Raw genomic sequence first — 17,430 nt, 5'->3', positions numbered from 1 at the left:
AAATTTCCTCAACCTTTCAGTGAATTTAAAAATGTTTCTGTTAAACTTTACAAGATAGGAACTGAAGGGAAACCATGTTGTTTTATGCTAAAATGTTAACATTCTTTTCAATATGGCTGAGAAATAATCTTGTGTATAGTTAAACATGAAGGTGATAAACTGAAGAATACATCTTTACTTTTCTTGAAAAAAAGATATTAAAGCATTATTACGTTCTTTTTACTATAAATGTAACACAATAATAACAGAAGCCATTGCTCTATTCTCTCCTTTCCAATAATTCATATTACACAGAATTACTGAATTAATTTGAGATGAAGACCTCATACACACCTCGGTTGATACCAGAGAATTTGCACTGAAATGTAGTTTGAAAACTATGCACTCAGAAAGAAAGGAGAAACACCCTTAACAAGACATCATTTCAATAAAGAACTATGAGGGTCTGTTTTCAACTTTTCATTTTATTGCTCACTTCAGAGCACAGATTTCTCTTAGCATTTTTAAAATGAATGAAGTATCACACAAAATTCAAGTTACGTAATTATAGTGTTTTAACACTACATTCATTTTACCTTTAGTTTTCTTCTTGCATTGAATTTTCTCAATTGTTCTACTGTTTCTGGAAGATGAATCTTGTATGCATAGCGATCTCTCTCCTTAAAAAAAACCACAAAAAACAAAACAAAAGAAACATTAAATACAAACTCTTAATATTCTCTCCACAATAAGAAACTAGACAAGAAATGTACCAGCTAGCCAGTATCCTAAGGAGAATGAGGATTTGTTGCAACTTAGGGAAAACTTCAAGAAACTGAGAGGGTTTAAAATATTTTGAAAGAATTCTTGACTTGGGCCAGGGATATTTTCTTTTAGTAATTTTGTTTCCCACTTCGTCGTAAGACCCTAGCCTTTTGTTTTACTGTTGTGTTGTTAGTCAGTCTGTGGCTAGCATTGAACTTTGAAGCTGGCAAGCACAAAGTAGTTCTGCTTCTTGGGATTCACAAAATCCAGTGAAGCAATGTGTTCAAGCACGCTTTTAAGGGGTGCTTGATACTTCAGGTAAGCTTCGGAGATGGCGCATGTGCCCAACAGAGCAGTAGGTGCCAGCTCGATGGCTGGTGAAACCAGGTGCTAGCTTACAGGAAGAATTCTCCATTGTAGATGCAGACAAAAAAAATTTGCCAATGAAGAGCGGATAGTGGGGACTGAACTTGCAGCAGCTGACTACTTTCTTTCCCTGCCTCAGTTCATCACAGAAGCTATGTACACTTATTAATTTAATGTAAATGTTTATCACACGCATCTCCTGAATCAGAGTGAAATCACTGGCAGAAGTAATTCAGTCTCTCTACAGCACTAAAGATGTCTCTGTCTCATGCTGGATTTGGCTGCTATTAATAAATGGTTTAAAGAAAATTCTGAGTCAGGAGGGAAGGCAGTTTATCCCAGGCAAAAATAAGAGAAGACTGACTATCAGAATGCTGGCCTGAACTTGGAAACAGTTGTCTCAAACTAAATCTTCTCTCTCCTTGCTTGTTTTTCAACAAATAACGTCAACAGCAGAAAGAGACCACAGACATCAAAAGTGCTCTGCTATACAGGCAGAACTCGCACGTTCGCATTACAGAATTATCTTTTTAAAAAGCCTAATCAGCTTAGTTGCTCAAACAGCAAAAAAGGCAAGGTTTTCTGCCAAAATAGCCCTCAACAAAATCCTTGCTTTGGCATCTAAATGTGGGTAAGTTCACAAATTGAGGAACAAATCAAATTATACGCAGGTAAAACCAGATCACCTGTGTTTACCACATACTCAATCACTGGAGTATGATCATTTGGGATTCCCAAACATGGTGTGCATTCCTATGCTCTTTGAAATATTTGATGCACTATGATGCATTTACTTGGAGGGAGAAGAAGAACACATGAGCCTGTGCTTCCCAAGTTCTTTTTTTGTGAGTTTTTTTTGGTGTCAATGTTTGTCTAATGTAGAACATCTAAACGGTCCAGGAGAAGACACCAGAATAGCACCCTTTCCAAATAAGTGCCCTGTTTAACTTAATGGTATTATGACTCTCTCTATCCTGGGCCCACACTATAGAAAAGAAATAGAGGATAACAAAGAAAGAGAGATAATTCATGAGTTTCTGCCAAAGAAAATACAATGCTCCGAACCAGTACTTGCCACCTTTTAAATCTGCAGCACACCTATCATTCTCTAACTCCACAGTTTAGCACAGCTGGCTAATGGGACTGCTGATAAGCTAGGTGTATATTCTCCTGCTCCTGTTGTTGATCTTCAGTGTCCAGCAACTACTCTTCCACTGGCTCAAGCTGTATTGTAAATTCTGCCGCCACTGAAAAATAATTTGACTACCAGATGCCATATACTTTTATGTAGTTGCAGCAGCCTTTGAGCAACACACCACTACATACTTCCTTCACTATGGTAGGATATTTCAGGAATCTAATGTAAGAAAGCAGCACAGTTAAGTAGCATAACGTACTGCAATAAACTGCACGGCTACGTGCATAACAGGAAACAGGTCTAGATGTGACTGAGCAAAGAAGAGATCAGAAATTACTCCTCTGGAGTTTGAGAGCCACAGAAAGAGACACAAAAACCTCCATTAAGCTTTATTCTACGTAGCCCTACTCCCTGCACTCTGGTGCTGCTGAGTAGGTTTGCTCTTGCTGTTAAGCAAGAGTTTTAGCCTGGCAGTTACCAAAATCTCAGACTCTAATCTTACAAAACACTTAAAGCGTATTATCACACATTTTGTACAACGTCACATCTACTTTGAAAAGTTCAAAGAAACAAATAAATAAATCTTTTTCTCCCTTGAAGAGGAAATTGGTATTTAAACAGCTGCTTTTACTACCTTTAACCAGGGATGATTCAGTGCTTCATATACTGTTATCCTTTCTGCTGGATCCAGCATAAGCATGCGGCGTACCAGATCTTTGGCACTTTCAGAAATATGGCTCCATTGCCTAGGATTCATCTGATTACATGCAAGAAAAAAGAAATTAAATTAGTAACAAGAATATAGAAAAGAACCTATATTTTATGTAAAGTAATTGCAGAGATTTAACAGTGGTTGGTACTTGTAAACTTTTTATTATAATACATGTAAAAGGAAGTTTCTAAGTTTTTTAATAACTTATAAAAAGTTGTATAAAAAGTGTACATTAGTTGCTATTGAAATAGCATAAAAACTTGAAAACAGTAAGCACTGTATCACATAAAGGCGACATATCCTTGGTATTATGTTTTAATGGCAGTATAATTTTCTACCTATGCTACATTTTGTTCAGATAAAAGTGACCCTTCACTAGAAAAAGAAAAAATAATTAGGCTTTTCCTGTCAGTTAACAATGCATATGATAAGTGTAGAAATGAAATCTACTCCTGAAATCAATATAAGGAGTAGCATGACAGTCTATCTGTATCAACCCATGATTTCATGCCCGTGATGCAGAGTAAGAAGGAAATCATTTAACGCCTGTTGTGAACTATTCTGGTCCTATCCCACAGGTATCATGGACAATGGCTCTTCCCTAGAAATTCCTTTTGATTTTACAACAGTTAAGCATCTTCAGCCACTCGGGTAGGAAAGCATACTGACATGTGATCAACAATACAAGCAATTGCAACACTTTTTGGAGCAGAACTGTATCTTTAGGAGACAACAATGTGAAGGATGATTTAGAATATATTTTCATCTTGTGCATATGCAGGTTTGTGTTCAACTAGTCAAGATGATGGACGCCTGATAAAACCATAGTAAAGTAAGAAAATTCTTTCTGTGATAAAGGATTCTATACTTAAGCTATTTCTAGTACTTATTTAATCTATGAGGAACTTAAGTTTAGTTGGTACACTGTTAACTACAAGGTACTACATGAAAATTCAAAATTATAACCAGAGTCTTTTCAATGTTATAATCTGTTCATTTAAAGAGGTCCATTTTATTTAAAATCAGTTGTTATGAAAAATGATTGCTTTATATTGGAGTACTCAGGAACTGGCTACGGAATGCGCATTCATAGTTGTGACTTGTCATTTCTTTTTCAGCTCTAATAAAATGAAGGTAATTGCAAATTTGCAGCAAGACTGTTTTGAATTCCTTATACTATTTTCACTGAATAGACATATTATTGAGGAAACAGGAACAGAAAAGGAACTGAGAAGACACAATGTGCTGGCCATGACTTTTTTTTAAACAAAGAAAAGTTAACTTGTATGCTTCCAGATGGTTTTAGCTGCTTAAGAGATTCCATGAAGAAATCTTTCATAAAGTGAAACTGGACCATCTACCAGTCTATGCAATCCCAAAACTACTGCCATGAAGAAATCCTCCTGTTCCTTAGAATACAAAATTTAAAGAATGAAAAATGCACTCTAAGTGCTGTACCACTACTGTCACTTACATTTTAGCAGACTACTGTTAAGTTCATATAATAAAATACTTCCTAAACCATATTACAGACTATCAGACAGTTTCAGGAGCTTCTTAATTCTCTAATACACAGCCCATGTTTGACCTTGGTTGCAAAGCAGAACAAAACCAATCTCAGACAAAACTGCAAAAATAGTGAAGTCGAAGCTTTAAATTTGTCTCCCTAATGGCTCTAGGGTGCTTATGTTGCGAAACATGCTTATCCTGCATGCACACTGATTAACTTTCAGTTGCAAGTGTCTGCTTTTGAATCACCCGCTGCACTTTACTACGTATTGCACTAAAAAGAAAAATGCATAACTACTTTTTTATAACTACTTTTTTACAGTAACATGCATTTTGTTTTAAATCAAGGCAATATGATGACCAGCCTTTATGATAGTTCTTTTAGTTGATTAAAAAAATTAAGTGATCTATAAACCTAAGGTAACATACAGTATGTTATACTTCACAGCTAAACCTTATGTAATTCTGCCAAGCTCAATGTACAATTAGGCGCTAGTTGTCGCACCCATTTATTATTTCACCTGAGCAAATATTTCCGTATTCTAATTCCTAACATTGATACAAAACACAGCAGGAATAAGACAGACTGGAGAGAGAAAGTCACCTCTCTTCCTCTATAGCCCAGACAAATTTTTATAAGCTTCAAATTTAAATCAGGCTAAATACAAAAATCAACTTCCAGAAATTTTACCAGCAGAGCTCAGCTCACTAGAAAAGGATTAATGTATACTGTCATTTACCTTGTATTTTCCTTTAATGATGCCTTCAAATAATCTTTCCTTGGTTCCATAAAAAGGCAAACAACCGCTTAGCAGGATAAAAAGGATCACGCCACAACCCCAAACATCTACAGGCTTCCCATAAGGTTCCCTTTTAACCACTTCTGGGGCCATAAAATGAGGTGTTCCTACACGTCCTAAATGGAAATAAGAACAAAATTGAGTCAAAGTGATGTATGTCAAACATGGAAATGAAGAATATCACTGCATTAAACTAAAACAGTTTTACTAAGTTTTATTCATGGGTTAAACTTTTAACACAATTCTTTTTTCCTTACGTTCACTATTTATTAGATATATCCAGTGAGATAAATCAGTAGTTTCCCTTTTGCTTTATTTATACTTTTATAAATTGAGGAACCCTACCCTGCAGACTGCGAAACAAGATTTATGTAACAGCACTAAGATTCTTCAGGGAAACACGCCATATAAAAATATCAATTTGGACAACCTTTGAAACAGCAATTACTTATCCAGAGAGCACGCACAAAGATATTAGAAAGTTCTAGTCTACACTGCTTACTTGAAAAAGCTGCCTCTAACTGGCAAGAGCATAGTTTGATCTCATGCTCTGCCCAAATCTTAGACGGTCAACTGAAACTGCCAACAAGAATGCAAAATGCTAGCAAACGTGTTGTTGAAGTAGGCAATATCTTACCGCAGATAAAAAGATAATGCTAATTTGTTTCACAGGGTGCTTTCAATGAGTGCCACACAGTAGTGGTTCTGGGACAGTACTGATTTTGGATTGGTAATGAATGTACACACCCACGGAAACAAAACATATTTAGTACCAACTAATCTTTTGACTGGGTGAACTGATCAGAATGGCTTCATTCAATTTCTGTGTAACCCATTAAGCCAAATAAAAGCAACAAACATTTTACCTCTCCCTATAAATGTTTCCCATTGTAAAAAGGATTTGCAAGAATTAAGCTGTGAATGCTCGTATCACTGACACTTATAAATACTTTAGTCTTTGGACTACCCTGGTTCCACCAAGTACCAGCAGAAGAAAAGAACCCCACAACTGTAGCAAACTGTTACCACTTGTACCACCTTCATAAATTATTCTTGCTCACTGATTTCAGAAGCTCCATTTAAGGGCCACAGCACCTTTGTGCTGGCTCAGAGAGTTTACAGTGCAGTCTAGAGAATCTGAGGTGTTCACATGGCATGTATTTAATTCAGTCTTGTCTTGTAAAGAGATGCTTGCTAGACTAGCCTATCTTGCACACCACTTGAACGTGAGTAAGCTAAATCACAGCATCAGTAATGAACACCTAGGAGACTATCTGGCAGTAGCTTACTCAGTAAAGATCATACTTTGCTTATATCACCTAATGCAGGAATATGATCTGACCATGCTTTGTTAAGCAGTCCCCACTCACTCCTTTTTGCATCTACAAGGATTAAAACATTGACAGAAAGATGGTAGCTTTTTCACCATAGTGTTCTTAAGGAGAAACAACACAATTGTCAAATGTCTTCACCTGGCTTTCTATTAAACCTTTTCATTCCCAGTTTGTGAGGCAATCCCTCTGGCAAGCAAATGTTAGGAATCTGCCTGTGACAAAGGAACTCTACCTCACCACTAAGCCAGGCTGGCATCTTTAAAAGTCCATGCAGTCTAGGCTGACATGATAGCAAAGGGGCAGTTTCTTTCCAGGCTGCAAAAAGAATAAACCAGTAAGATGCTGCAAGTCCACCTCATCCCTTATACCACTGGAGGAAGTGGAAGGATATTTACTCTGGACAGAGACAGACAGAGATGCACACGGGGAAAGATTACTAATTCTTCTTGTTAGTTACACACAATTTATAGGCTTATGACTTATCTTTCAGCCTAACTGATAAACTTTGAAGCCAAATCTTCAAGATTGCAAAGATCTCCTTAGACAACCCAAGCGTCTCTTAGACGCCTGGTGACAGGGAAGGAAAACGGAAAGTATATATATCAAGTATGTACAAGTTGCTGAGAACTCTGGGATTTTTATCTCTTTTTTTTTTTTCCTCATTTGCAAATCTGTATCTGTAAGGGTTTCTTAACTTTTTTCCCCCCTAAGATGTCATCATTTGTGATAGCAAAAGCATTAACATTTCCAGCTCTGTATCAGGCTATGCGTGTACATAAGCAGCAACACCTGCACATTCAAACAGTAGTTGTGTTCTCTCTTCGACTGCTCATGTGACATTAGTGGTATGCATACCACAGTCTGGAAATCTTTAGCACAGAAGACATGCAAGACCGCAGAGCAGCCTGGCTTACACAAGTCTTGTTTATCTCAGTGGTAAACTTCCTGACATTTGGGTGCAGAGATACCCATTTGCAATTTTGCAGCAGGTGTAACCTTTCTTACACATTGAAAAAAACATTTGTGGTAAGAAAGCTCGTTTAAATCTTTTTTATCAATGCGAATGGAAAATCACATATACTCTGAAGATTCTGCCTTCCTACCAGACCTGGGAAGTCTAGAGAAAAACGATTATTCAAAAGACAAACAGCAGAAGATATCACAGCAGAAGACAAGATATCACAAGGACAAACAAAGCTATTTAAATGAGACATTAAAGTTCAGGGAGATATACAGTCATCTGGATTAAGTAGCTAATGAAACTAAGAATTCTATGTGTCAAATGATATCTAAATTGATTTAATGGGTATTTCCAATAATTGTGTGTCACTCCTCTCAGCTCGGGACCTTCTTCGTATTTTAAGTAAACAATTGCAGAGATGAACTTGGCAAAAAAAATGACTACGTGCTGTGAGAAGCAGACCTAAAGGTTTGGGGTTTTGTTTTGGGGTTTTTTTGCCGATGCATTTAATTCTGCTGGTTATTTGCAGTACGGTGAAGGTTGACCTATAGAACATCTTGTTCTGAGGAAAATGTGACCTTGGCAACAGTTACCCATCCTACATTTTCTCCTATGGTGTAAAACAGCATAGTTAGCAGCAGCACATGCTACATAAGCAATACAACAGCATTACTGGGTGTGGGTGTTTCGGTGTCAAGGTGACGGCAGTCGGGAGTGTCTCTGTGAGGAGAGGCTGGGGCTGCCCCATGACAGACACAGCCAGTTCCGATGGACTGGCAGGGCACCGCTGAGCCCAGCAGCCAAGGTGGTGGTGCCTCAGGGAAAGCATGGGTAAGAAAGGGAAAAACATTGTCTGGCAGTGAGGAGTATGGGAAAAAGTGAGCCTGTGAGTACCAAGGTGAGAGCAGGAGGAAGCAGAAGAGGTGCTCCAGATGCCCCAGCAGAGATTTCCCTGCAGCCCACGGAGGATCCCATGCTGGAGCAGGTGGATATTCCTCCTGAAGGAACTGAGGCCTGTGGAGGACCCACTCCGGAGCAGGGGAAAAGCAGGAGGAGGGAGGTGCAGCAGAGAGGGGCTGTTATGGACTGAGCACAGCCCTTGTGTTCCCCATCCCCCTGCACCTCCCGGGGATGGGGGTTGAGGGAGCCAGCAGTGAGGGAGTGAAGTTGAGCCTGGAAAGGGGAGGAGAGGAGGTGGTATCTTCATTTTTGTCTTTGTTTCCCACTGCCGAATCTATTTGAAATGGCTGCAAGTTAAACTGGGTTTCCCCAACTCAAGTCTGTTTTACCTGTGATGGTAAGTGGTAAGCAGTTTGTGTGTATTTACCTTGACCCATGAGCTTTTTCATCCTGCTTTCTCCCCCTGCTCTGTTGAGCTAAGGGAGTGAGCAGCTGGTGGGAGTCTAGCCCTTAGCCAAGGTCAACCCACCACATGTGGTTATGCTAGTATTAACAAACAGAATACTGATTAAATGGGGAAAAATAAGATTAATCTTCCTCCAAAGATACAGCTTGTTTCTTTCATTTCTGGTTTTCAAATACCACCTTACCTGATTTAATCATGGTCTGTATAAAATCAGTAATTGACAGTGTCAAGAGAGCATGAAAAGTGTGTATTTTTTTGCTTCCTTCTCCCCTTTAGCAAATAGTGCTTCAAATTAAAATTACTTTGCAGAAATTGATAAGCAAGAAAAATCCTTCATCATTTATATGCACTTGTAAATATATGCAGAACAGAATAGTTTCTTGAAACTGAGCATTAATCAGCTTCCCCAAATTTTGCAAAAGCAGGGTCCTGATGGTGGACAACAATTTCGGATTTCCTCCTCCCCGCCCCCCCCCCCCCCCCCCTTCACTTCCTGACCACAGGCTGAGGAAATACACAAATACTTACAAAACTAGTGAATAACAACAAAAAGCAAACATAACTTGCAACAGTATGCTTAACAAAATTGCAGACAAAACATAATACGCAAGCATTTCTTATGCAGTAGCCATCCACTGCGAGCACCCTCTTCATTATCAATGACCTTCAGCATATTACAGTTTTTTTCCATAGACACATTTTTTTTAACAGAACAAGCTTCTTGAGGTTTATTTCCTACTTTCTATGTGACAATAGACAAATTGTAGGCTCTTGATACTTCAAAGTTCCTATTTTGCTTGATCTGTTGACATCACATCAGAATGTGAGGCTGCATGTTTACTTAGCGCTCAAGAGCTCCTCCAGACAAACTGACAGAAGTTATGGTTAAAAACCACTGTCCTTCCCTGCTCATCACAAATTTTCTTTTCTTCCTTTGGAAATTAAAGAACTTTGACCACAGGCAGAAGAACGGGATCTTTATTGCCCTGGTTCAAAACCAGCATACCATAAAAATCCACTTTAATGAACTGCTTGATGTTGAGTGGAAGGAATAGACTAGTTCAATAACAGGTAACATTATACACAGCTGTTTAAGACCCCAACAGACTGCTGCTATAAACTAGATGAAAAATGGATGCAACTTAATAGGATGCTTGAAAAATCAGTACTACTAAACATTAATATGCACTTTTAAATTTAATATGAGGACTCCATAAATACAAATGAAATGAGAAAGAAGGCTAGGCCAACCTAATAAAAGCCTGCAATTTACCACTGCTAGATTATAATTAGTGAAAATAATTACAGAATGATTTGGTTTCATATCCTTTTTCATGCACATTACAAGATCCTGATATTTTAGATGGGGAGGGGTGTGGTGCTGGTGAAAATCCCAATTTCATCTCCATGAAAAAGCAAACCCAGAACAAACAAAAATTTAATTGGTTGAGACTGAACTGTCCAGTTAAACAAAGTAAAAAAAAAATGCATATATATGTGCATGTATGTATTAGAAACTAAAAAGCTTAAAGTCATTTCTTGGGCAGCTGTCATCCTCGTGACAACTAACCACTTCGCAAGGTTCATCAAGGGAGTAAAATGATGATTTTGAGGTTATTCTAAAAACTGACCTAAGCAAGGACTGCTGAGCTGCACTTCTGAGCTCTGCTTAGCTCAGCAAAATGAATGGAGTGCACACATGAACTTACATAGATAGGGATTTTTCCTATGTTGCAACTGCAAGACCTGTAAGGTGAGTATCAGTAACAAGATAAAATCTATACACAGCAAAGTTTTCTAAAATCATGGATACTCACTGCTCTTTAGACCAAGTATCACTTCTGCTGAGAATTATCTAGTTTTTGCCTTCTAAACACGTCCAGTGTAAAATTTTAAAATTCTTCTCAGCTGTTCAATTGTTTTAAAACATTCGATGAGCTTTCTCATTTTCTTTGGTGTTTTGGGAGAAGCTTTGCAACTTTTTGGAGGCAGCGTGAGAAAGAACAGTAAGCAAAGGTATTTTTCTCTCTTTAATAGATAACTTCTGCCTTTTCACAGGTCCTATATTCTTCAGGATGTAAGAACACACTCATGGATATATTCAAATGACTAACCATGAAAAAATAACATTATTTTATTCAAATAAATGTTGCATGCATGCCTACACACATGATTTTTAGTTGCGTCTGTATGTGAGAAGAAATGATATGGAAGACTGGAATCAATTTTCTGTCTATGTACTTCTAGCTCTTCTTATCTGTTCTAGAGTAGCATTAACTGAAAATCATCAGTATATGAAGACTCAGCAGTGGTATGTATTCAATGTGATACTTGCCTCCACCCAATTCATTATGAATAAATCATGCCTCCATCAAAGTGTTTGCTGACTTAGGAAGCACTCAATGCCTGAATAGGTACAGACATTAGACATCTTATTTCTAGAGGTAAGCTTACTTATCAGCCAGTTTTGAGACATGTCGGTAGTCTGGAAATTTATAAAACTGCTAATTTTGCTGATTTTTCCTGTGGCTAAACTGAGAGCTTCGGTCTTCAGGTGTTGTCAATCTGATATCATTCACAAGCACTAAAGATAAATTTTGACTTACCTTTGATAATTTAGTTTCTATGACTCTTTCCATATTATTCCAGACAATAGGGCTATGCTTTCCACAAGAAGAAGAGTATATACAGAGACCCAATCAGATTTTGTCATCCCTAAGGCAGGGGATTGATGACCAAGATATCAGAAGGAAGTCTTTCAACAGCAGTAGTATCTGAACGATGTATAAGGAAACAACTGGAACAAATAATTTTTAGGAAAAAAATGTGAGGTACTAATAAACATCACCATCTGACCTCTCACAATAGTGTAATAAGAAATATGTTCATAAATTAAGGAGTTTCTACAAGAGTGGCATGTCCAGAATAATGTGGAAGGAATCGAAGAATCACACACAACAGATCAGATAGATCAATACTTTACTACTTTTAATTCCTTTCCACATTACTCCAGACAATAGAGATGTTTAAAGCAGGTGTACAGAGGAGATGACTAGATTTAAAAAAAAAAAGCAAAAAAAAGATAAAAAAGGCAATTCAGCTTCAGCACAAAAGATTGTCTGAAGAAAATGTATTTTAAAAGATGCATCAGCAGACAACTGGACAACTGGATATTAGTGTCCAGAAAATGAGCAATGCAAGATCACACGTTAACCAGACAAATTACAATAATTGACTCAATGGCCTTTTCAGCCATAAAACTGTGATGGAGGAAGTAAATTGACTAAATTGACTTTAAAAAACATTAGCCTCCTGTAAACACTCTCAAATTGACCCAGATGCGAGGTGGAATTTCTGAGAGACAGTAAACCACAGCTGTATCTTTTAAGTAAACTTTTAAATAAAACAAGAGGCAAAGTTTTGAAGAGGCTTATATTTTTTTATTTTTCAGGGAAAAAAAATAGTGAAATCATGCTCTTGCTTTGCAGAGGAAAGGAACACTACACTTTAAGTGAGAGAAGAATATTAGTGTAGGACCTCAGCTTACACATATTTACCTCTCAATGGAAAACAAAGATTTGCTGTATCATTCAGACACTGATGATGAAAAGGAAAAGAAGTCTACACAGTGTGAAAAAAACAACATTTAAAAAATATGGTTTTTAAAATGAGGTTTATAAAACCACCAAGAAGATCCAGTTTGGTGAAACACTGGTACAAGTTGCCAGAGAGGTGGCAGATGCCCCATCCCTGGAAACATTCAAGGTCAGGTTGGACAGGGCTCTGAGAAACTTGACCTAGTTGAAGATGTCCCTGCTCATTGCATGTGGGTTGGACTCGATGGCCTTTAAAGGTCCCTTCCAGCCCAAACCATTCTATGATCATTTTTACATTGATGGGAACAAAACAAAAATAAGGAACTTAAAGGAGAACTCTCCCCTCCCAGTTCCATAGTCTTATTTACAGGGAAATTTGTGCTAATGCCTGCCTTTGCTATTTTTGTAGTAAGTCTAAAAGATTAGCTGACGAAGAACCAAGAACACTTGATATTTATGTGCTGTAGTTCTATAAAGAACATGTTAAGATGTTTTCCAGTAAGATGATGGTGATTTTGTTAGGATACTGGAAGATACTGTAGGATTCTGAAGCAACTTAGAGGAGCTAATAATACATAAAAATCAATACTGGACTGGATTAGCATCATGGTACCTGTGACATTCTGCTGCTAAAGGTAGAAAGTGAAAAGCAGTTAACTACCCATAGGTAAGACTTGACAGTTAGTATAGAACTTCATACCATTTAGGTCTATATAGTTATCTTATTTTGCACAAGTTGAAAACAGGAGAAAATAAGTAGGTTATAAGAAGGAAATAGCACTTGTGAACTCAAAAGCTTTTGTTCCTTCAGACTTTTATACCATATACTAGCTAAAAATCCCAAGATTTAGCATCCAAGATATTTGATATCTGATAAATCGGATGTCACATTTATTTAAGAAAATACTGTGAAACTCATATTACATTCTGAAAGAAAAATTATCCAAGGAAGAAGGCAGAGATCACAATATAAGACTGCTGTGTTATATCACAGACTTCACAGAGGTTCCACTACTCCAGCTGCATCATAACCATGCGAACATGGACTGTTTCTTGTCTACATCCTGTTCCATAAAAGAGTACACTTATAAATTATGATAATCTGTAACTACTGTGTATACTGAAAGAATTTCCTCTTAAAGTACCTACTTCAATGCTTTAAATTAATATACTTAGCAAAATTTTCCACTTCTGATCATAAGAACTGCAAGAAGAGACCTTCAGAGATTGGTAGCTCATGAAAACAATTTCCTCTAACTCAGATGATGTACAAGCTTCTTATTCATTGCGTTTCAGCTTACAGGCAAACAAGAAGTATTTCCTTATATTTTGCCTTCTGGTCTTATGAAAAATGAGTTATGGCTGAGTACTCTTTTTTTTGTCTGTACATATTTAATAATAATTAAACACTCTTAAAAAATAAACTCCACTGGGTTGTTAGCTGATAAAATACAGTCATATTCCTAAAATCTATTCCACAGAGATTTTCATTAATGACATCCAGTATGATGGCATAGCTTGTTACCATGAGCTCCCTTACACTTCTGTTAAATTACCCTCTATCTGCTCAAAAGAACACTGTAATTATAATCCTTAGATATAAGGATAGACACAAGTCTACCTTTGGAGTTATATCAATAAGATTTAGACTGAACTACTTTCGATACCTGGGACATAGTTTAACCTTATTACAAAAATCCCCTTCACCCCCCAAACAATTTATGCACACTGGAAAAAAGGTGTCTTTTGTCAAATTAAAAAAATCCCATAGTCCCAAATGAAGCAACAGTTGTGCCCTAGACAGCAGGCTTAGAAGACATTGAGGGAGAAAATTCCCTTCTATTTGTGTTCTCCTGGGCTACACAAAATCTGGTCTTGTCAGGCACCAGTGCGGCAATGTAAAAAGGTAAGCAAAATGGCACAAATGTAAATGCATGAAAGCAAAAAAAAAAAAAAATTAGAACACTGGTAACCCCTGATTGTTTTAGATATAGCAACTGCTATTCTAGGAGAAAAAATACTACCACAAAAGAGAGTGACCATCATAGGTCTTGATGACCTTTTGCACAACGGCTGGGGTTTTATGCAAGCTTAAGGGAAGAGTCCTGTCAGTTGAAATTTACTACAGTTAAATTACTTTAAATGTTGACATGCGTTTTCTAAAGGAAAGCTGTCCTTTTCTGATTTAAAAAGATAAACTACTCCAAGTAACATAAAGTAAGGAAAAATAAAACATTTCTGCCCTTGGACACCATGGTCATCTACATAGGGATTTATACTAGTAATGGGTATATTCTGCTAGAGTATTGTGGTTATGCATGTTACCTAGATACAGAAAGACTAATAAGTTGCACTTACTGTAGATATAGGGCTGTGTGTTTTCAGTATTGTGAAAATTTTAAGATGTACTGAGCACTGAAATGGGTTAGAAGCACAGGGGGTTTTAGGGTCTGTAAGAGAAACTTTAATGCCACAATGGCTTTTATTTAATAGAGAACTGGTTTTTTTGATGTGTTAACCCCCAAATACAGGAATTGCCATGCTGAAAGGGAAATAATTAACTATGTTAAGCTGAATCAATGTTTTTCACTAAAACTCAGAGAAAGAATGTGAAACCGAACAGGTTGGTTATTACACTGCTCATTTTAAGGAGAGTTTCTATTTCATTTAAGATACAATTGAGAAATAAGTAGTGCCTGTAATTCGTTATAATTACAAAACAAACCCTATCCATAGGGCATATGGATAACTTACTTAAACTTACTTACAGGTAGATAAACCACTTTTTACAAGAAATTTACAGCCCAGTTCAAACAGACAGTATTGTTAACTTTCATATAACACATATGAGGTGATACTGTGCAGTTGAAGAAATAAAATCTTGCTACTGCTGTGTAGGGGACTGTCCAGTAATATGCCTTCAGGTAGGACTCTGGAAAGGAAAAGAAGTGCCAGATAACAGATGTGGTTTGTGGTATAAAGACTGGAATGGAAGATGAGAAGAAAGAGATAAAAAGCCTGTTAAGGAGAAAGCTTGTGACAAGTAGTAGAACTGAGACCTTCCATGGTATATAAATAAAGGAATTACTCTGGGTATCCCTGAAAGCATGAGGAATTTGAAGCTGAAAGTTACCACTGTTAACGAAAAGGCTACAAACTGGAAATGACAGCTGAGAGTCAGGAAAAAAAAATATGAAGGCAGACTGATACAGCAGAAGTTGAGATAGATGAAGCAAAAAATACAGATACAGAGACATAGTATACTGATGAGGCTTAAGAAAGGAGCTTCTGTAAGTACTGCAAACAGAACTAGAAAGGAATGAAAACATTTTTATATAGAAAAGGAAAGATTAGACCAGCACTGATAATTGCATGGAGGAACGATGATGGGATTGCAGAACAGTGAATGGTAACAGGTAATGGAGTACATGACAAATTTTGTGAAAAACACAGGATTTTTTTTCCAAGTTGAACTTGAGGTTTATTGCGAGACAGCTAGTCTGAAAGAAAGTACACTGTATCTGACTACCTCCAGAAGAGTAGCTGAAACACAAGAAATGGATAAAGTTCCTCACTGAGAATACAAAGAAGAAAAATGAGAGAATCTTAAACAAAAGTGTAGGAACTGCCACTAAAAAAAAAAAAGTGTCTGAAGTACAGAAAATTTGAGAAACGGAGGAAAAGTTAAGAAAGGAGTGACCTTTTTATTAAGGAAACAACAGTAGCTTCACTGGAAGGGTATTTTCTTTGAAAAGATGTATCTAGGTCTCTAGGTAATAGGATATCTGGATATTTCCAGGGTATTAGTGATATCTGGAAAGAGAATGGAAGCCGCTGGTATGCTTATATTGGATTTGCTTTTTATTTTAAAAGAGCATATAAAAGCTATGTTGATGCAGACCTTCAAATAGTTAGATTAGGAAATATGAGTTTTTGAAGAAGCATGGTACTGAGAGGAAGTTACTCGTCTTGGAGGAAAAAAAAAAAGTAAAACTAAAAATCTTTTGTGGTGGTCTCCTACTCTGTCAATGAAAGCATCAGAAAATTGATTGGGTCTTCATCTGTGCAGGCTGATTAAAGCATAACCCTATTGTCTGGAACAATATGGAAGGCAGCTAGAGGAAATAAAACCCACAGAAAACAAAACACACTTAGTAGTCAAAAAATATACATACGTATCAAGATATTGATGTCTTATGCAATAATTACAATGAAATATTAAAACACAGAAAAGAGTCACGTGTGAAAACTAGTAAGATTTTGCTATTGAACAGTGTAGCATTCTGACAGAAATTGCCTAAGAAACATAGGGGAGCATTGAGGCTGCTGTAGTAAGTCCTTACTCAATTGCTTTGACATACATTTCAATCTTGATAGCATTTTTATTTGATTTGCTTCGTCAAGCATGGAAGAATTGTGCCAAAGATTGTATTAAAATGGAAAATTCTTTGCTTTTTTTCCAATTTTATTTTGATCAAACCAGTGTAAGCTCCTGTTGAGTAACATTTAGAGGGATTTAATACTCAGGATATGTACACACAACACCGTCACGTTCTGTTAGCAATTTAGATCAACTGTGTGCATTTATAATATTAGTCTTTAGTGAAAGATTATTTTTGAGCTCTTGTTTTGCAGGCCAGGCTGTGGCAGAAGAACAGACCTCTGCAGTGCAACATGCATAACATTATATAACTTTGAAGGAGAATTTCTTACCTCCGGCAACTAGCCCAGACTCTCCTAGCTGAATTGCTACCCCAAAGCCACCAAGCTTTACAGGGGCTGAATTCTCTTTTGAGGCAAGCAGAACACAGTGTGGCTGAAAAGACAAAAACCCAGACAAATTATTATATCAGTTGCATTTTAGAACTTGTTTTCATAAATTTGCAGACAGAAGCTAGAATTTT

At 37.0% G+C, this 17,430-nt stretch overlaps 1 protein-coding gene across 11 annotated transcripts in view; it reads right to left on the bottom strand.

Moving 5' to 3' along the window:
* Positions 1–17,430, bottom strand: part of CASK (calcium/calmodulin dependent serine protein kinase) — a 223,053-nt gene that overhangs the window by 81,114 nt on the left and 124,509 nt on the right. For all 11 annotated transcript variants that reach the window (XM_074603666.1, XM_074603622.1, XM_074603576.1 and 8 more), the window contains exons 6-9: positions 17,240–17,342; positions 5,210–5,385; positions 2,883–3,005; positions 576–659 (exon numbers count right to left, since the gene is read on the bottom strand). In XM_074603666.1, coding sequence (XP_074459767.1) covers positions 576–659; positions 2,883–3,005; positions 5,210–5,385; positions 17,240–17,342 — 486 coding nt within the window. The remainder of the gene's footprint in view (positions 1–575; positions 660–2,882; positions 3,006–5,209; positions 5,386–17,239; positions 17,343–17,430) is intronic.

The sequence above is a fragment of the Larus michahellis genome, chromosome 1 (assembly GCF_964199755.1).
Source record: "Larus michahellis chromosome 1, bLarMic1.1, whole genome shotgun sequence".
Lineage (NCBI taxonomy): Eukaryota > Metazoa > Chordata > Aves > Charadriiformes > Laridae > Larus > Larus michahellis.
The sequence above is the reverse complement of the archived record's forward strand: the minus strand, read 5'-3'. Positions and strand labels throughout refer to the sequence as shown.